The 14387-nt window shown below is 36.8% G+C and overlaps 1 protein-coding gene across 7 annotated transcripts in view; it reads right to left on the bottom strand.

Moving 5' to 3' along the window:
• FRMPD4 (FERM and PDZ domain containing 4) overlaps nt 1–14387 on the bottom strand; it is a 292688-nt gene that overhangs the window by 13554 nt on the left and 264747 nt on the right. For all 7 annotated transcript variants that reach the window (XM_064407702.1, XM_064407705.1, XM_064407701.1 and 4 more), the window contains 5 exons: nt 8344–8448; nt 7043–7150; nt 3987–4118; nt 1812–1931; nt 932–1068 (listed from right to left, as the gene is read on the bottom strand). In XM_064407702.1, the coding sequence (XP_064263772.1) occupies nt 932–1068; nt 1812–1931; nt 3987–4118; nt 7043–7150; nt 8344–8448 (602 nt within the window). The remainder of the gene's footprint in view (nt 1–931; nt 1069–1811; nt 1932–3986; nt 4119–7042; nt 7151–8343; nt 8449–14387) is intronic.

Genomic DNA, 14387 nt, shown 5'->3' on the forward strand with positions numbered 1-14387 from the left:
GTAGCAGATAATTTAACAATGCAATGTCAGATTTAATTTTATTTTGTTGATTTCTCTTAGAACAGAGAAACAGAGCCATTTTCTTGTCACCTTTATGTTTGGGGGGTTGGCGGGGGGGGGAGGGCTGGTCCTCCTCAAATGCAACCAGTTTGCCTCCATTTACCAAATTCTTTTTCTGTTTGAAGCACCTCTTTTGATAGAAGACTGACTCTTCACCTGTCACTATTTTTCCAGATTCATTAATAGGATAGAATATAACATTGCCTTTAATATGATGGACAAACTCTTCAAGACTGAGTGTGTAAGTTATTATTTCCATTCTGCAAGCAAACTAAGCAACAGCAACAAAAGTTTTAGGGCTTGGGGTTTTTATTTTGTTGTGGGTTTTTGGTTATTTTTTTTCAATCCAAGCTGACATACACACATTTGCACTTTCTAATGTTTATTTTTCATTGTAGTTATATATATGTATATGTAGTACGTAGTTTTATATATACATATATATATATATATGGTGTCTAACATAAGACAGGTGCCTACTGGAGTACATCTGCATTTAACAAAATATTACAAACTCAATCTATGACCTACTGTCCTCTGCACTAACCAATAATCTGAATCTTACTATAATAATCTTTACCAAAACTATAGATTCAGACCATATAAACTTAGATCTTAAATTACCGAAAGCAAGTCAGCTAACCATATTTACATTTATAGTCTATTTCACATGCCCAAACAGATGATCAAAAAGTAAACAGACCAAAAGGACAAAATGTACCACTCCTAACACACCTGAATTAATTTCTGTGACAAAGATTAAACCTAAATTGGTGCATACATACAGACATACTAAAGAAACAACCTTAAATAATCTACAAGTTACTCCTAACATTTCACTTTTAAAGAACACACAGCATTCTCAACTTACTCTATGTATTTGAGGGAGATTTTCTGAGTTTGCTTGGTGGTCACAGTTGCAATATACATTTGTAATGCAGCCAGCCGCAGGGCAATGTCATATTTCAGTTCTGGTCCAAATCTTTCCTGGACCACATCGTTACAGCTCTGCCAAAGAACCAGCAGAGGGAGCATCACGTTAAAAAATCTTGTACTAAAAATAAATTACTGTTCTTTTATTTCACGTCCCTTCTTTAATTTTTAAATTTTTTTCTAATTAACACTTCATGAAAAGTAACCCCTAACTCAGAAGCAGGACTCTGTTTTTGCTTTCAGAGGTGTCAGATATTCAGGATATGGGCACTAATGAAGAAAGCCAGTACTTCTGCCGAAGAGCAAAAGGCATGATTATTTTCAGATTTATAAGCTCTTCTCAGCCTTCCTGGAGAGAAGACTACTCCATCACAATGAATGCTTGGAGGGTATCAGTATATTTGGATTCAGGATAGCAGGATTCCACCTGGTGAGATACTCAGGAGAACCACCTTGCTTGTACATCAGTTTTCCCATCCCCTTTACTGGAAGCACCTTTTTAGACATCATTTCTGTCTGATATTACAGTACCATAACTCAGTCTTCACAATTAATTCAGCTTCACTTTTCTCTAAAGCCAAATATATTTTGGAAAGATATCAAAGCATTAATACTTGAAGAGACTTATGAAGAAAGAGGACTTTGCAGATGATAGAGATTTGCACATTCCCCAAGTGCATTCATTGGCTTTATACAGCAGTAATAAAAGCCAGAATTCACTGCAACCATGCTTTTCTATGTGAAGATGTAAATTTATATATAGAGTAAGTGTATTTTTTGTTCTCCTTTACACCAACAATGGCTGTGCTTTCACTTACCTGTACATAGAGATATTCAAAAGCAACTGGATCTCTTCTTAAAAGATCAATGGGATCCTTTGGGACAAAGCTAATCCTGAAAAGACATCTCATCTTATGCGAGCTTGGCCTTTGGGTCACCTAGGACAGTGCAATAATAATATTAGAGCTTGGCAACCCTGGTAGAGCAACAGGGTCTATAGCCTTGGGCAATGTTACCCTGCTCCAGAGCCCTGTGATAGCAGGAAAAATAATTCTGCCAAAAAAAGAGCTTTGCCATGGGTTACTTATCAAGTTCTTCACCAAAGAACATTGTATATATAATCTTGTGGAAGGACTTTTAGACTCATACAGGCATGACTGCCTGATACAACTCATCCTCAAAGCAACAGAATTCACTCAAAACCAGGGTGAAACGAGATAAAACAGATCTTAACAAAAACCATCCAAGTGAAATACAAACTGAATTGAGCTTCAGCAGGACTAAAATACATAAAAGAGAAGAGTTAGGTGTTTGGGGAGAGGTCACATTTTATTTCTTAGGCTGCCTGGGAACACAGATGAGGCCCAACTTGGCAGCAATTACTCTCACTTTCTCTTGCTTGTTTTACTCCTTTAGGCAAATTGAGAGAATTTAGGTCTTTTTCCTAGATTGTTCTGGATTAAGAGATCTACTCCATAACTTCTGACTGAGATGCAATACATTAAGAAATTAAAAAGTCTGCTTTGTGTGTTGGTCAGCAAAACTTTTTTAAGCATCTAACTCTGTAATCTGGGTATATTCACAGGAGACCACTGGGTAGCAAAGGAATAATTGGGTAACAATCCCAACCCAACATTGTAAGTCATGGTCAGCAGCAACATTATAATGGCAAATTAAAATATTGCTGATTTTACAGGAACTTCAAAGAAGACACCCTCAGAATTAATGTAGTTTATGTAATTTATTCATTAGGCTAATGCAGTTAGAGAGTTAGGGTACTTTAAAATCAATGCATTTACTTGATAAAACTGTGCTTTTAAAAATCTCCAACAGAAGTCTCTGTCTTGCTCAAAAAATTTTCAAAAGTTCTATTTATTGCACATTGTCTCACCTATTTCCTAAGTATATAGACATACTCTGTACATATTAATAAAAGCTCCAGATGGGATTTTTGAAAGCTCACTAACTTGGTTTATTCTGATCTTTCTGATTTCAGTCAGAATTTTACCAATAACTTCAAAGAGATGGCTGGGCTGGGAGGACAGGTATTGAGCATTTCTGGATATTGTTCAATCACTGGGTAGCTTATACCCACAATAAAAGAATGCTAACATGGCAAAAGCAAGTGCATAATGGTTAGAAAATGCTAGAAAGACTGCAATCTGGTAAACTAAGCTCCTTCACACCATTACATAGACTTTAGCTATTATTGCAGGAATTCTGTAATTTAAATTAAATGTTTTTCCACATCTCAGAACCCATTTATCCTTTTTCCTTCTTTTTCCAATTTAAATGAAATTAAAAAGAAAATAGTAATGTTCTCCTGAAACACAGAAATAGAATAGAAAATTTCAGGCTAAACAATTTGGCAAAATTATAAGTAGATAAAATCAGGGTACTCTACTGGTAACTGTGAAGAAACTTTAACTTTAGTCACGCTTCCCTGATCTAAGGAAGAAAGTCACAGCAACATTTTCTGTGTCACGTTTCATCATCAATGAAGCAACATAACATACCTCTGTGTAAATAAGCCAAACTTGACCTCATCAGAAAGAGGACTATTCCCTGTCACACAGATACAGATCTGTATAATCAAATTGGAACAAAATACCGAAATAAGGCTTTTAAAGAAATTTGGGCAGACCGTGCTTCTCAGAATTGTTACCATGGAGTTGCCAGCTGTTGAGTATGTTCAGTAGCTGGGCCTCATGTGATATGAAAAGGTTAGGTAAGTATTTTTCAGATTTCAGTCTGATTTTTTAATTCTTTATATTTTTGAAAGGCCCAATAAAGCAATGAAATATAATGTTTTTATAACAGAAAATTCCTGTGAGAACCTTATTCTTACAATCACATCAAAATATCCTAGCTATTTGATAGACTGTATCAAACTAAAAAGCTTGCAGCTAACTCATCTGCATAATGAAAAAGATGGAAAATGTACTGATTAAGGCATCTCATTAATATCTGCTTTCATATACCATTACACAAACCTGAGTTAGAGTCTCTTGTTCATGTAGCAAAAGGAGTCTCGTTCCAGATCCTTCAACTCTCTGCTCCAGCATTAGGGAGAAGTGTTCAATACACTTGATGGAAAGCTTTTCTTGGAGTGTTAAGATGACATCCTAATTAGCAAAGCATATATAAAAAGTGCTTAAATTAATTAAATGCTTGGGACCCAGTTCTTCACTGCCACACACCCTGCATGTACCCAGCACAGGGCAGAAGCCCAGGCTTTGTTCCTGTTTTGCACAAGTTTCCAGGACATCACAACTATTCCTCAAACATCCCCAAGACGGTTACAGATATTAATGTGAGAAATACATAAATGGGATTGCCAGGAATGGATAACATTCTGTTGTGATTTAAAACATAAATCATATTGGTGTGGCCTTTAAATCATATGTCTCCCTGGAAATAAAACCCATCAGCAAAGCAGAGATGGTCTTATCACTATTCTCTTCCCTTTGTTAGGGCCACGCCATCAAGCAGACAAACCAAATTTATAAGTTCAACAAAAAAATTAGATGAATGGCCTTTATTTGCTCTTATGGCAAAGGGATTTTTTTAAAGTTCACTTCTTAAATCTTAAATGCTGACAGAAAAGTCAATAATTACAATACCTGTACAGAACAATAGCTCTAAACTGATGGACCGTGTCAGTTTTTAGAGACTCCTGATTAGCTTTTTCACACTGAATTATGACTAAGGATTGTTAATTTGGGAATGACTGTATCTTAAACAACAGGTAAACAAACCTCTTCACAAAACCATTCAATTAATCCCTACCTTACTTTCATATAATGCTTTGTAAATGCATGCAGATTATTAATATAATTTGTCAAGTTATCTTTTACTTTAGTGAATAATGTAGGAAAAAGAAATACATAATAACCCATCATTTAGAAATAGTTTCATAGTATGTTGGTGACAAGATTAAAATATTTCCTTCCATCTGAAAGATTTTCAGACATACATAAGTATCCAGATGGATAGGATTGACTAAGAAGATCATGACGAATCATAATCCAAGTGTTTTAGCATAATTTAGAAAGATTAATTGATCAATTACAGTGTGTTTATGGAAAATCAAGACCAAACTGGTGGAAGGATGAAAAAAATGTACGTGAGAAGATGGGGACAGCTGTCTACAATGTAGAGAATATAAGATAGCATTAATGAATTGCTAGCTATCACTCTAAATAATGAAGGCTAATATTATACTATTCTGACCAATGGGGAATTTATTACTTACACATTAAATCTACTTTTATTTATACTTCCAAACTATGCTAAAAGACTATGGGCATAATAGTAACATGAAGCAGCATAATACTAAATATAAGCTTTTAAGAGAGGGTAGTAATGGCACTGCTTTTCACCACTACTTCTTCTGGGCCTTTGAAAATATGAGGCTAAGGCACATAGCATCTGAATTACTGCACCAATGTTTTTGCTTTTCCTCTCATCTGATAATTTCAGAGTCAGCCCAGGTGTCGTGATCCAACAATATGGAAAGTGAGGACTGCAGATTAGGTGCTGCTTGTACCCAGCTTTTTAAGTGGTGAACTACTGGACTGCTAGAGGTGAAAAAACCTGCATTTACCTTGACTCACCTGGATGGTGTCACCCCAGTTAAGCAAAGAAGTGACAATCCACACCCACCCACCCACACTGAGGAATACACACACGTGCAAGAATGTGTCATTTATAGCTGTGAAGGCCTCTAATTGCCTGAATTAGAAGCAAAGGTAATTATTACTAACAATAGTCAAAATTACTAAGTTCAAAGCAGGCTTACAACATCAGTACAGCTAGGTAACTGAGTCCACATGGGTATCTGTACCAACAACTTCAGATTTGACATTTGGTCTTATAGTACATGACACACCCATGACAGAACTACTGAAAACTAATGTAATGTGATGGCCAAAGACTGGTCTTCAGCAGCAAAACATCCTGGAATAGGTTGGTTGTTTATATGCTCATAACAAAAAATACTAGAAAGTGGACTTGTGCACATTAGAAGGGTATGGAGACCTCACTAGCTACAAGAGTAATGTCTTCTATTTCTTCACCAGCCAAATTTTCAAATTAACTCAAGGAATGCTTGCATCCATACCTGCATTCAACTTATGCCTAAGGCATATATGCTACATTCATTAACAAATGTTGCATGCCATTTTTAAGTGTGACTCTAGCATCTGTTTTGCCATCAGACTGGAGTGAATTTCTTGTCTACCTTAGTAAATAACTCTCTTTGCTGCTCTAACTGATTGAGCACGCTGCTGTATCACAGTGAGCACAAAGGCAGCCTTTCTTGAAATATGCCTGGTTTCACAGTCCCTTAAAACCAGCTAAAGCTGGCAGCCCCAACCTTCATCGATCACACCCTCTCATGTCTCGGTGTAGATTTGATAACCAAACTCTAGATTTGGCTGGATTTACATCCATGTTGAAACTAGCTTGCCCAAACAGTAATGCCAGCCCTACTGCTTACCATGCTGCTGCTGTCTGATCACAGACACTGAAGATGCCTCTGATTTAGGAACCCACATGGAACAGTGTCACAGACATTCCCTGGCAGACTCAGTTTTGTGCCAGGGCTTTACCTTTTTATTTCTGCATGTGAAATGTGCTATGGAAAGTGTAAAGGGCACTGCACTGAGGCAAGTAATTTATCACCGACATAATCCTACAATATTCCATCCTAAATTCACTGAATGATAAGCTGGATGATATTCAATCAGTAACCAACATCTTAATCTTCTTAGCTCCTGACTTTTGCTGACAAATCATGCTAGTGTTTGGCAGCATATCAAAATGATACAAGCACACAATTTTGATTGTGCTCCAAGCACATTAAAGTCGTCACTTCTTCTTCACTAACAATAAAATACATTTTTAGGAGCAGAAAAATGGACCAAATCCTCATTATTTGTGAACTAAGAGTCCAGCTAAAACTGAACACACCAGTAATTTTGTTTTTAAAGCATTCCAAGTAAGTGATACTTACCAAAGATCACATATCAAGGAATAGCTAGCTTACCTTTATTGAAGTGCTGCAGTCAAAGCGGAAAGATTTGGTTTGTCCATTTTCAAGATACACCTTTAGAACATTTGGCATGAAAAGAAGCGAGTTGTCCTTAACTGTTTCCTGTTAAGCAAATTAGTCAGATTACAACGTGCAACAAGAAAAATATAAACATTGTTCTATCAAGAAGTACATCATTCTGATAGAAAAGAAAAAACTGAGAAGGAAGGTGCTGGTCCAAACTGAAAGCAGAAATATCCATGCCCTGCAAGGGTCCAGCCAGGCTCATTACAGCTGCCCTCTTTAGGTTTCTGATCTGGAAAAATGTAACGGTTCACATACATTTTATGTCTGGCTTGGAGTACACTCTTTCCCTAAATACTATCTGTCTGACAATAAATATTGCCTCTGAAGTTGAAACATTTGCACTAAAATAGAAAAATGGGTTACTGTTTCTCTGAATATAGTGAGCTATTTCAGTGCTTTCAATCTAAACAATTGAAACTACAGTTTGTTAGCAAGGATTACAGTCAAGGTAATTAACATGTTCTTTACAGCGGGATATTAAATGCTGCTATTTCTTTCATCATTTAAGAAAAACAACATATAACATTGCTACCTAATTTGATGATTCATAACCAGTATAGCAAAATAAAGAGGGAGAAGGAAGGGAAACAAATCTTTGGCAATTTTGTTTGCTTCTTTTTATTTTAAAAAGCAGAAATTACTTTAGGAAAAAAATGCAGTATCAATTTAAGTTTGGGATAGAGTTGGCTAAAGACATCAGTGTGGAATGATGCTTTGGCAAATTATGAAAATGAGCTGGGAGTTCATGTCTGAGGAGGAGTTCAGTGCCTCTCAAAGGGAGGCTGATGTTGTCTGAGGTCTGGAAAGAAAAAGTTCAAGGAGATAAAACAAATTTTGAAGTGGTCTGTGAGGTTAATCAGTTTTTAAATTAAAAACTTAATCAGTTTTTCTGATGTGGTACCTCTCTTGAGCTTATGGGTTTTATGAAAACAAAGTGGATCCAAAGAAACCAACAAACGCTACCAAGACTATAAAGACAAATGTGTTATCACCACAAAATTCATTCATTAGCCTCTTAATTTTATTTTATATGACAAATTTTTCATAAAATTATGGCCCTGATTAACTTGAAAAAAGATCTTTGGAAAACTTCAGAAACTGAAAAACCCCTCTCTTCACAAGCCTGTCATTGCTTTTCCTTCCATGTAATTACCTCCCTTTCCAGGTTTGAGCTGTACCTTTGGATGAAATGCACAATCCTTTCTGAGGTTAAATAGCGGAATACTCACCGACACCTGCCCATTGATAATTACTTCCTCAGAGAAACGCACTTTGACAGGATTGGACTTCAATCTTGCCTTTTTTGCAGCACTAATGAAAGCTGATTTAGGAGACTGGAAGAAAAGATGATGACAAGATACATCACATAACTTAAAATTAAAACCTTTCTTTTCTTTTTTCAGATATTCCCCGTGCTTCTTATATGCTGGAAACTCCATGCACACAGCAACATTTTGCATACAGAAGAATGGAAATACAGTCAAACTACTATGCATCCTAAGGTAATCTCTATGTACATACACATAAGAAAACAGCAGTACATACTGAACATACTGGAAGTTATCCCACTTTTAGACTGGAGTGATGAGAAGGGCTCTCAGTGCACACACAAATTCCTGTAGTGTTCCCACAATGACTGCTGTCCCCAACCTTGTTTGCATGAAGGGACACTGAACAGAGACTTACCAGTGATCCTTTCTTTACAGACTAAATGGAAAATCTTTGCATAATCTGTGATCTACTGGACAGACATACATGCAACTTTTGCAAAAGAAAAGTGTCTGTGATGTCTCCAAATGCAGTGGCATCTTATTTTATTTGTCCACTTCAGAACACAGGTGAAAACCACCAAGAGGCACCTGCAGGCCATCAGGCTTCCCCTGAAGGCATCCCCTAAACACAACCTGTGCAGGGCACACCATCAATATTGACATGTTGTAGGGCTTCATGGATTAGAAGTGTAGAAGCATTCTGAACTTTCTTCTAGGACCTACTTGAATTTTACCTACTACATTATGCAATGGGTTCACCTGTTTTCAGCCCCAGGAAAAAAAAAATCTCCTCACTTGAGAAATTTGACTAATAGCTACTTTTTAGTAACAACTTAAATATTCACAGTCAATGGGATTTCCATTTGCAGCAGCAGAAGTGAGGTTGGTTTATTCTCAGGTCAGTTACAAACACACTGCTTCTGGCATTGCCTCACTTCATGACTGTGATAATGGGCAAAGGAAAACTTTCTCGCTTTGGCTGAAAGTCACTGGGCTGTTTTGGGCCAGGTTTTGTTCCATTTATTTCATGAAAATATGAATTAAGACTTTCAGTTTCTTACTCTAAGTCCTGAGAAGTGACCTTACAAGTTTTGAATAAAGACTTATGTCATGTTAGTTTTCCTGTGAGAAATAAGTGGAGGCACAAGTGGTAATGATCAATGTGGCATGAGAACTGTCCTCGTAAACATGGGAAGTCTTGTTATTGTCACTCAAATTCTGAGTCAGCTAACAATCTGCAGGAGTAATGGAGTAGTCCAAGGCAGAAACAATGTGCTTCTCTGTTTCTGTCTCTGATCTCTGCTGAAACTGCTTAAAAATTTATTTTCTTATGATGTAGAAGCTTTGTTTCTAGTAACTAGCAGGAAGAAGTTTAGCTTACTTCTGCATGCCTCAAATCTATCATCACATTGAAAACATGGTAACTATTACCACAGGTTCAGTATCAACCAGGGAACAAGGAATGAACACTGCCACATTCTCCCAGGAAATATCAGAGACATCCAGTAATTTCTGAGACACAAAATAGAATCAAGAAATAAAAATAAATGCTTATTTGCTTTCACAGTTCATTCTTTCTTACCTCTCTAGCACATGACTACACAATAATCAATAACTGTAAATAACCGAAAATTCAACTGCATGAACAAACCAAGTCCAGCATCCAGAGTCAGTGCTGAAAAAAGTGGAAGGTCCCCAGAAATTTTGAAACAACCACAAAAAAAAAAAAAAAAAAAAAGAATAGTGCAAAAAAAAGAAAAAAAAAAACCAAGGCATCTCAGGGCGGGGGACCTTGTTGACTTCTTCAGTAAGAGGGGACAACATGGAAATACTGAAGCAGTTTAAATACTGCTTGGATATTAATTCCTAGAAAGACCCAGTATAAAACAGTACCGTGATTAATATAACAACTCTAGAGATTCCTTCTCTAATTTCCTTCTTCTCCATGTAGTCAACCTCTGCAATGTGTAAGGGGAATAGTCTATTTGGCACCCAAGTAACAGACTGCAAACTGTTGATTCCACTGCCACAGGGCAGCACAGCAGCAGGATTAGGCTACTGGCTTTCCCTTGCAAGAACATGGGGAAAACAGTGGCTTTCTCTTACTATTCTTGCTGAAAAAATCGCTGTACTGTTGCTTGCTCTTATTACAGATGAGTCACTAGTCTGGCCTCTCTTAACAGGCAAACTGCCAAATTTTTTCTGGATTCTGGCAAGGTTATTCCCATACAGCACATCTGGAAAACCACTATGTGTCCCTATTGCTCTCTAAAACTTCTTTCTTTTTCTCGCTACAGCCTCAAAAGGCACTTGCAGGAGGCACAAACACTTAAATTACATTATTGCAAAAATGCAATTGGACAACTAGAGGTTTGAACATACGTGGGGTCACAAGAATCCCTCTGGGATGTGGGGTTTAATGTACCCATTGCACAGCCAGGGGAGCACACCATGGTCTAACATAAAACGTGGAACTTCCTTTCATTTCCACTTTTGCTGTGGCGACATGCGAAGGACTCTGGCCCTTTGCCAGACACTCTGGGTGAGCCTGGAGCAGGCTGTTTTCCAAAAAGCTCCAAACTATAAACTAGGGGTGTAAGGAAATGAAACAGCTGTGCTAGGTATTTAGGAGAACATTCTCTGCTGGTTAAAGGTTTGAGTAATAGCACAGCTTTTGCATTTAATTGCGCAATGTCATTGTTTCTACCTCTGCATCAACTTGACACTTGACATTTTCTCGGTGGGAATAGAACTGTTTCCAAAGGATATGCAAATACCTGCAAAACCAGTTGGGTTTGATTACCAGAACTTGCCCATCTAACAAAGCCTCAGCAAGATGATGTGCAGCTCTATTGTATTTTAATGTCTTTAGGTTTGTAGAAGAATGCTATCACTTAATGATTCTCATAGTGCCAGATAATTCATTTATTTCTGATGCTCTGTGTTTTAGCCAAATGGATGCCATTATTCTCAGTTAATGACCTTAAGCAAGAGGTGTTTACACTAATGCAGGGCATCTATCACCGCAAGTAAAGTATTTGCATTGTCACAGATAAAAACAGCTTAATTAGAGTGACTTTTTCAGAATGAGGGTGCACATTTTAACAAGGAGTCAAAATAACTCAAACACCCCCAAACTTTACTCTGTGTGACCTAAGCCCTCTTTCCTATTAAAAGCTCAAATTTATCAGGACTTTAAATAATTTTTACTTGTTTACATATAATTCAAAGGAAAATATCAGCTGATCATTTCAACACTACCTAGAGAAACTGCTAACAAGAAAAATGAAGCATTGCTCAGAGATATACTTGGAGGAAATAATAGTGAAGATCTAGACCGTACTTTGAACTCTGCTTATAGTGACTGCAATCAATGGGCTTCCCATCAGCTGGGTCAAAACACAAAAGATTGCAGAACAGACTTTCAGGAAAATGTTACTTCCTCATTTTCTAGACATGTCAAAATTATATCCTATATTTGTCAGCAGCATTAGAGTGGGTCATTTATTGATAGATTTTAGAAGCAATATCCTACATTATGAGGGAAACTTTTTTGATGAAAGTAAAAATGCCTAGTGCTTCATGCACTTTTGCAGGTAAACTATAATTTGGGGGAGATTGTGAAGGAAGTGGGTTTTATTTGCTGAAAAAGCCCCTTTGAGTGCTCTTGCCAGTAGAGGTGCTGCAACAGTAAAACCTTTACTCATGCTCAAGAAAAAAAAGGATTTAGTAGCTAGAAGAGCACAGTGTAATAATGAGATATCATAAAGAAATAGAATGACAGCAGTATAGGACCATCACAAGGTGAAAAGAAAACCTGCTCTGTGACAGTAAGCGTCAAAATTAAAAATAGTACAGAAATACTATAGTTTTTAAATAGTCACAGAGTGAATATATGCAATAAATTTTAAGCTTGTTATTTAAAAGCACTCATTTGTTTAATATTAAATATTAAGTTTCCTAGAAAATAAGGCAAAAATTGCATAAGTGCAAAAAATGTGTTGACTTTTTGGTTCACTGCTAAAAGCAATTACAAGCACCAGTATTTAACAAGCAAATAAAAGGTGAGTAAGAGGAAGAATTACATTTATTAAGTGGAACAGGACATAATGCCCAAAGGCAAACTAAATATGGTAATTCATAGCTCTGAACAAGGCTGAAAAGACTACACTGGCTCACAAGAGCATTGTAGAAGAGCAAGTAGGGACATGGAAGAAATAATGTGGAGAAATTTTACCACACAGTAATTTGTGAGAACCACATGGCACTGACAAAGGATCATCAGGATTATTTCTTTGTTAAACTCTTGGCACAAATTTAATTGCTGGAATAGTGGTCACATCTGGGTTCTCTCTTAAAAAGTTAGCAATTTATCATAGACATTGTATTTAATTATTTGCATTATTTATATTTTACCATTTTTAGATGGTAGTCACAGTCTGATCATTAGTCCCACAAACTCTCAATAAGATTTTTGCCTTGACCATTATGATCCATAAATGTTATTTATCGTAGTTTTTCTGCATCTGTTGTGTCTCAGAAGTATAACCATGTTAAAACAAGAAGCATCTCTTTCAAAACATAAGAAGATCCTATCTTTTTCCCACTGCAAAACTTAATGCACAGCAGAATTGCCATAGATCTCAGCTGGGCCTGGACTTCATCCAAAGAGCTTAAGAGATTAATCATGAAAGCTACCTATCAAATGATCTCTGCACATAAAACCTGAAAGGATATCAAACAGGCAAGCTATTTGATTTAAGTAATACTTAAAACTTAATAAGGCAACAATCAGAATGATAGTTCATTTACAGAATAAAACAGTCAGAAATTATAGTCAAATGCCATACTTCCAGAAATCAAAACTCTGAATTGCTTTAACTGCTTGAGCTGCTCAGTGACCTCCTTAGGAGCACTGGTGATAAGAACCTAACAGAGATTTGTAGATTGATGGAAAGAAAAAGCTAGCCTAATGCTTTGGCTTGGTCATAATTAAAATGAAATTTTAATGTGTTTTAATGTGTTTAAGCATTAAACAAAACTGAATGCATTTAAGCAAAAATTATCTGCAAAAGCTTTCAAAGAATACTAAGTGAACTACAGAGTACTATAAATCTAGATTACATCTATTTTCACCTGCAATCATAAAAGATGATTACTTAAATACAAAATCAAACAACACTCTAAATAGCAAACATATAACCAATTAAGAAATAGCACTTTTGTAATCCATCTTGGCAGATATTTTTCATGCAATGTAGAAGGAAAATCACCATCAAGAAGAGAGATTGATTAAATGTTTGTAGAGATGTATTTTTGTCAAGAACAGGGAAGAAATTCAGTCTTTATTTAAAAGCTCTTATTTTCCTTTGTCTGGTTTCTACTTCATCATCCCAGTTTTATTACTAAATAGTAAAGGAAACATGGAGGAGGCAAAATTTAACAAATGGTGAAAATGCAATTTTTGAAGGCATAAATATTATTTCCAAACCGTAAGGCAAATCATACTTGTCAGAGGATCCCCTGCACAGAAGACCAGGATAAGTACACAGCTGGAGTCAGCACACCCAGGGGTTGCAAGGCTGAAGGAGATGCCAACAGGCTCAGGCACTACTGACAGCAATGGTGTGGCAGTACGAGGGCCAGCATGGACCAGATGTGCAAAGTGACTCAGGAGTACCCAGGCAATCTTACAGCCCAAGGTTTGCATAAACTGAGGGGTCTTGCACTGCTTCAGGGCCAAAACTTGGCTGCACAAACTGGAATCATCCCAACTCATGCACATCCCTGCATACACCCTTTCACTTCAGAAAAAAATGAAGCTGAAAGCAGTAAGGGGAGGATGCTGTGTGCCCAATTTGTACATGAATTTGCATCGCCCCACTCTGGTATGTCTGAATACCACAGGACTCTGACAGACATGCCAGAGTGGGGCGATGGAAATTCATGTTAAAAATGGGCACATCAGTCCAAATGGCTGACAGAAAAGTGTTTCAGTAGCA

The sequence above is a fragment of the Passer domesticus genome, chromosome 2 (assembly GCF_036417665.1).
Source record: "Passer domesticus isolate bPasDom1 chromosome 2, bPasDom1.hap1, whole genome shotgun sequence".
Classification (NCBI taxonomy): domain Eukaryota; kingdom Metazoa; phylum Chordata; class Aves; order Passeriformes; family Passeridae; genus Passer; species Passer domesticus.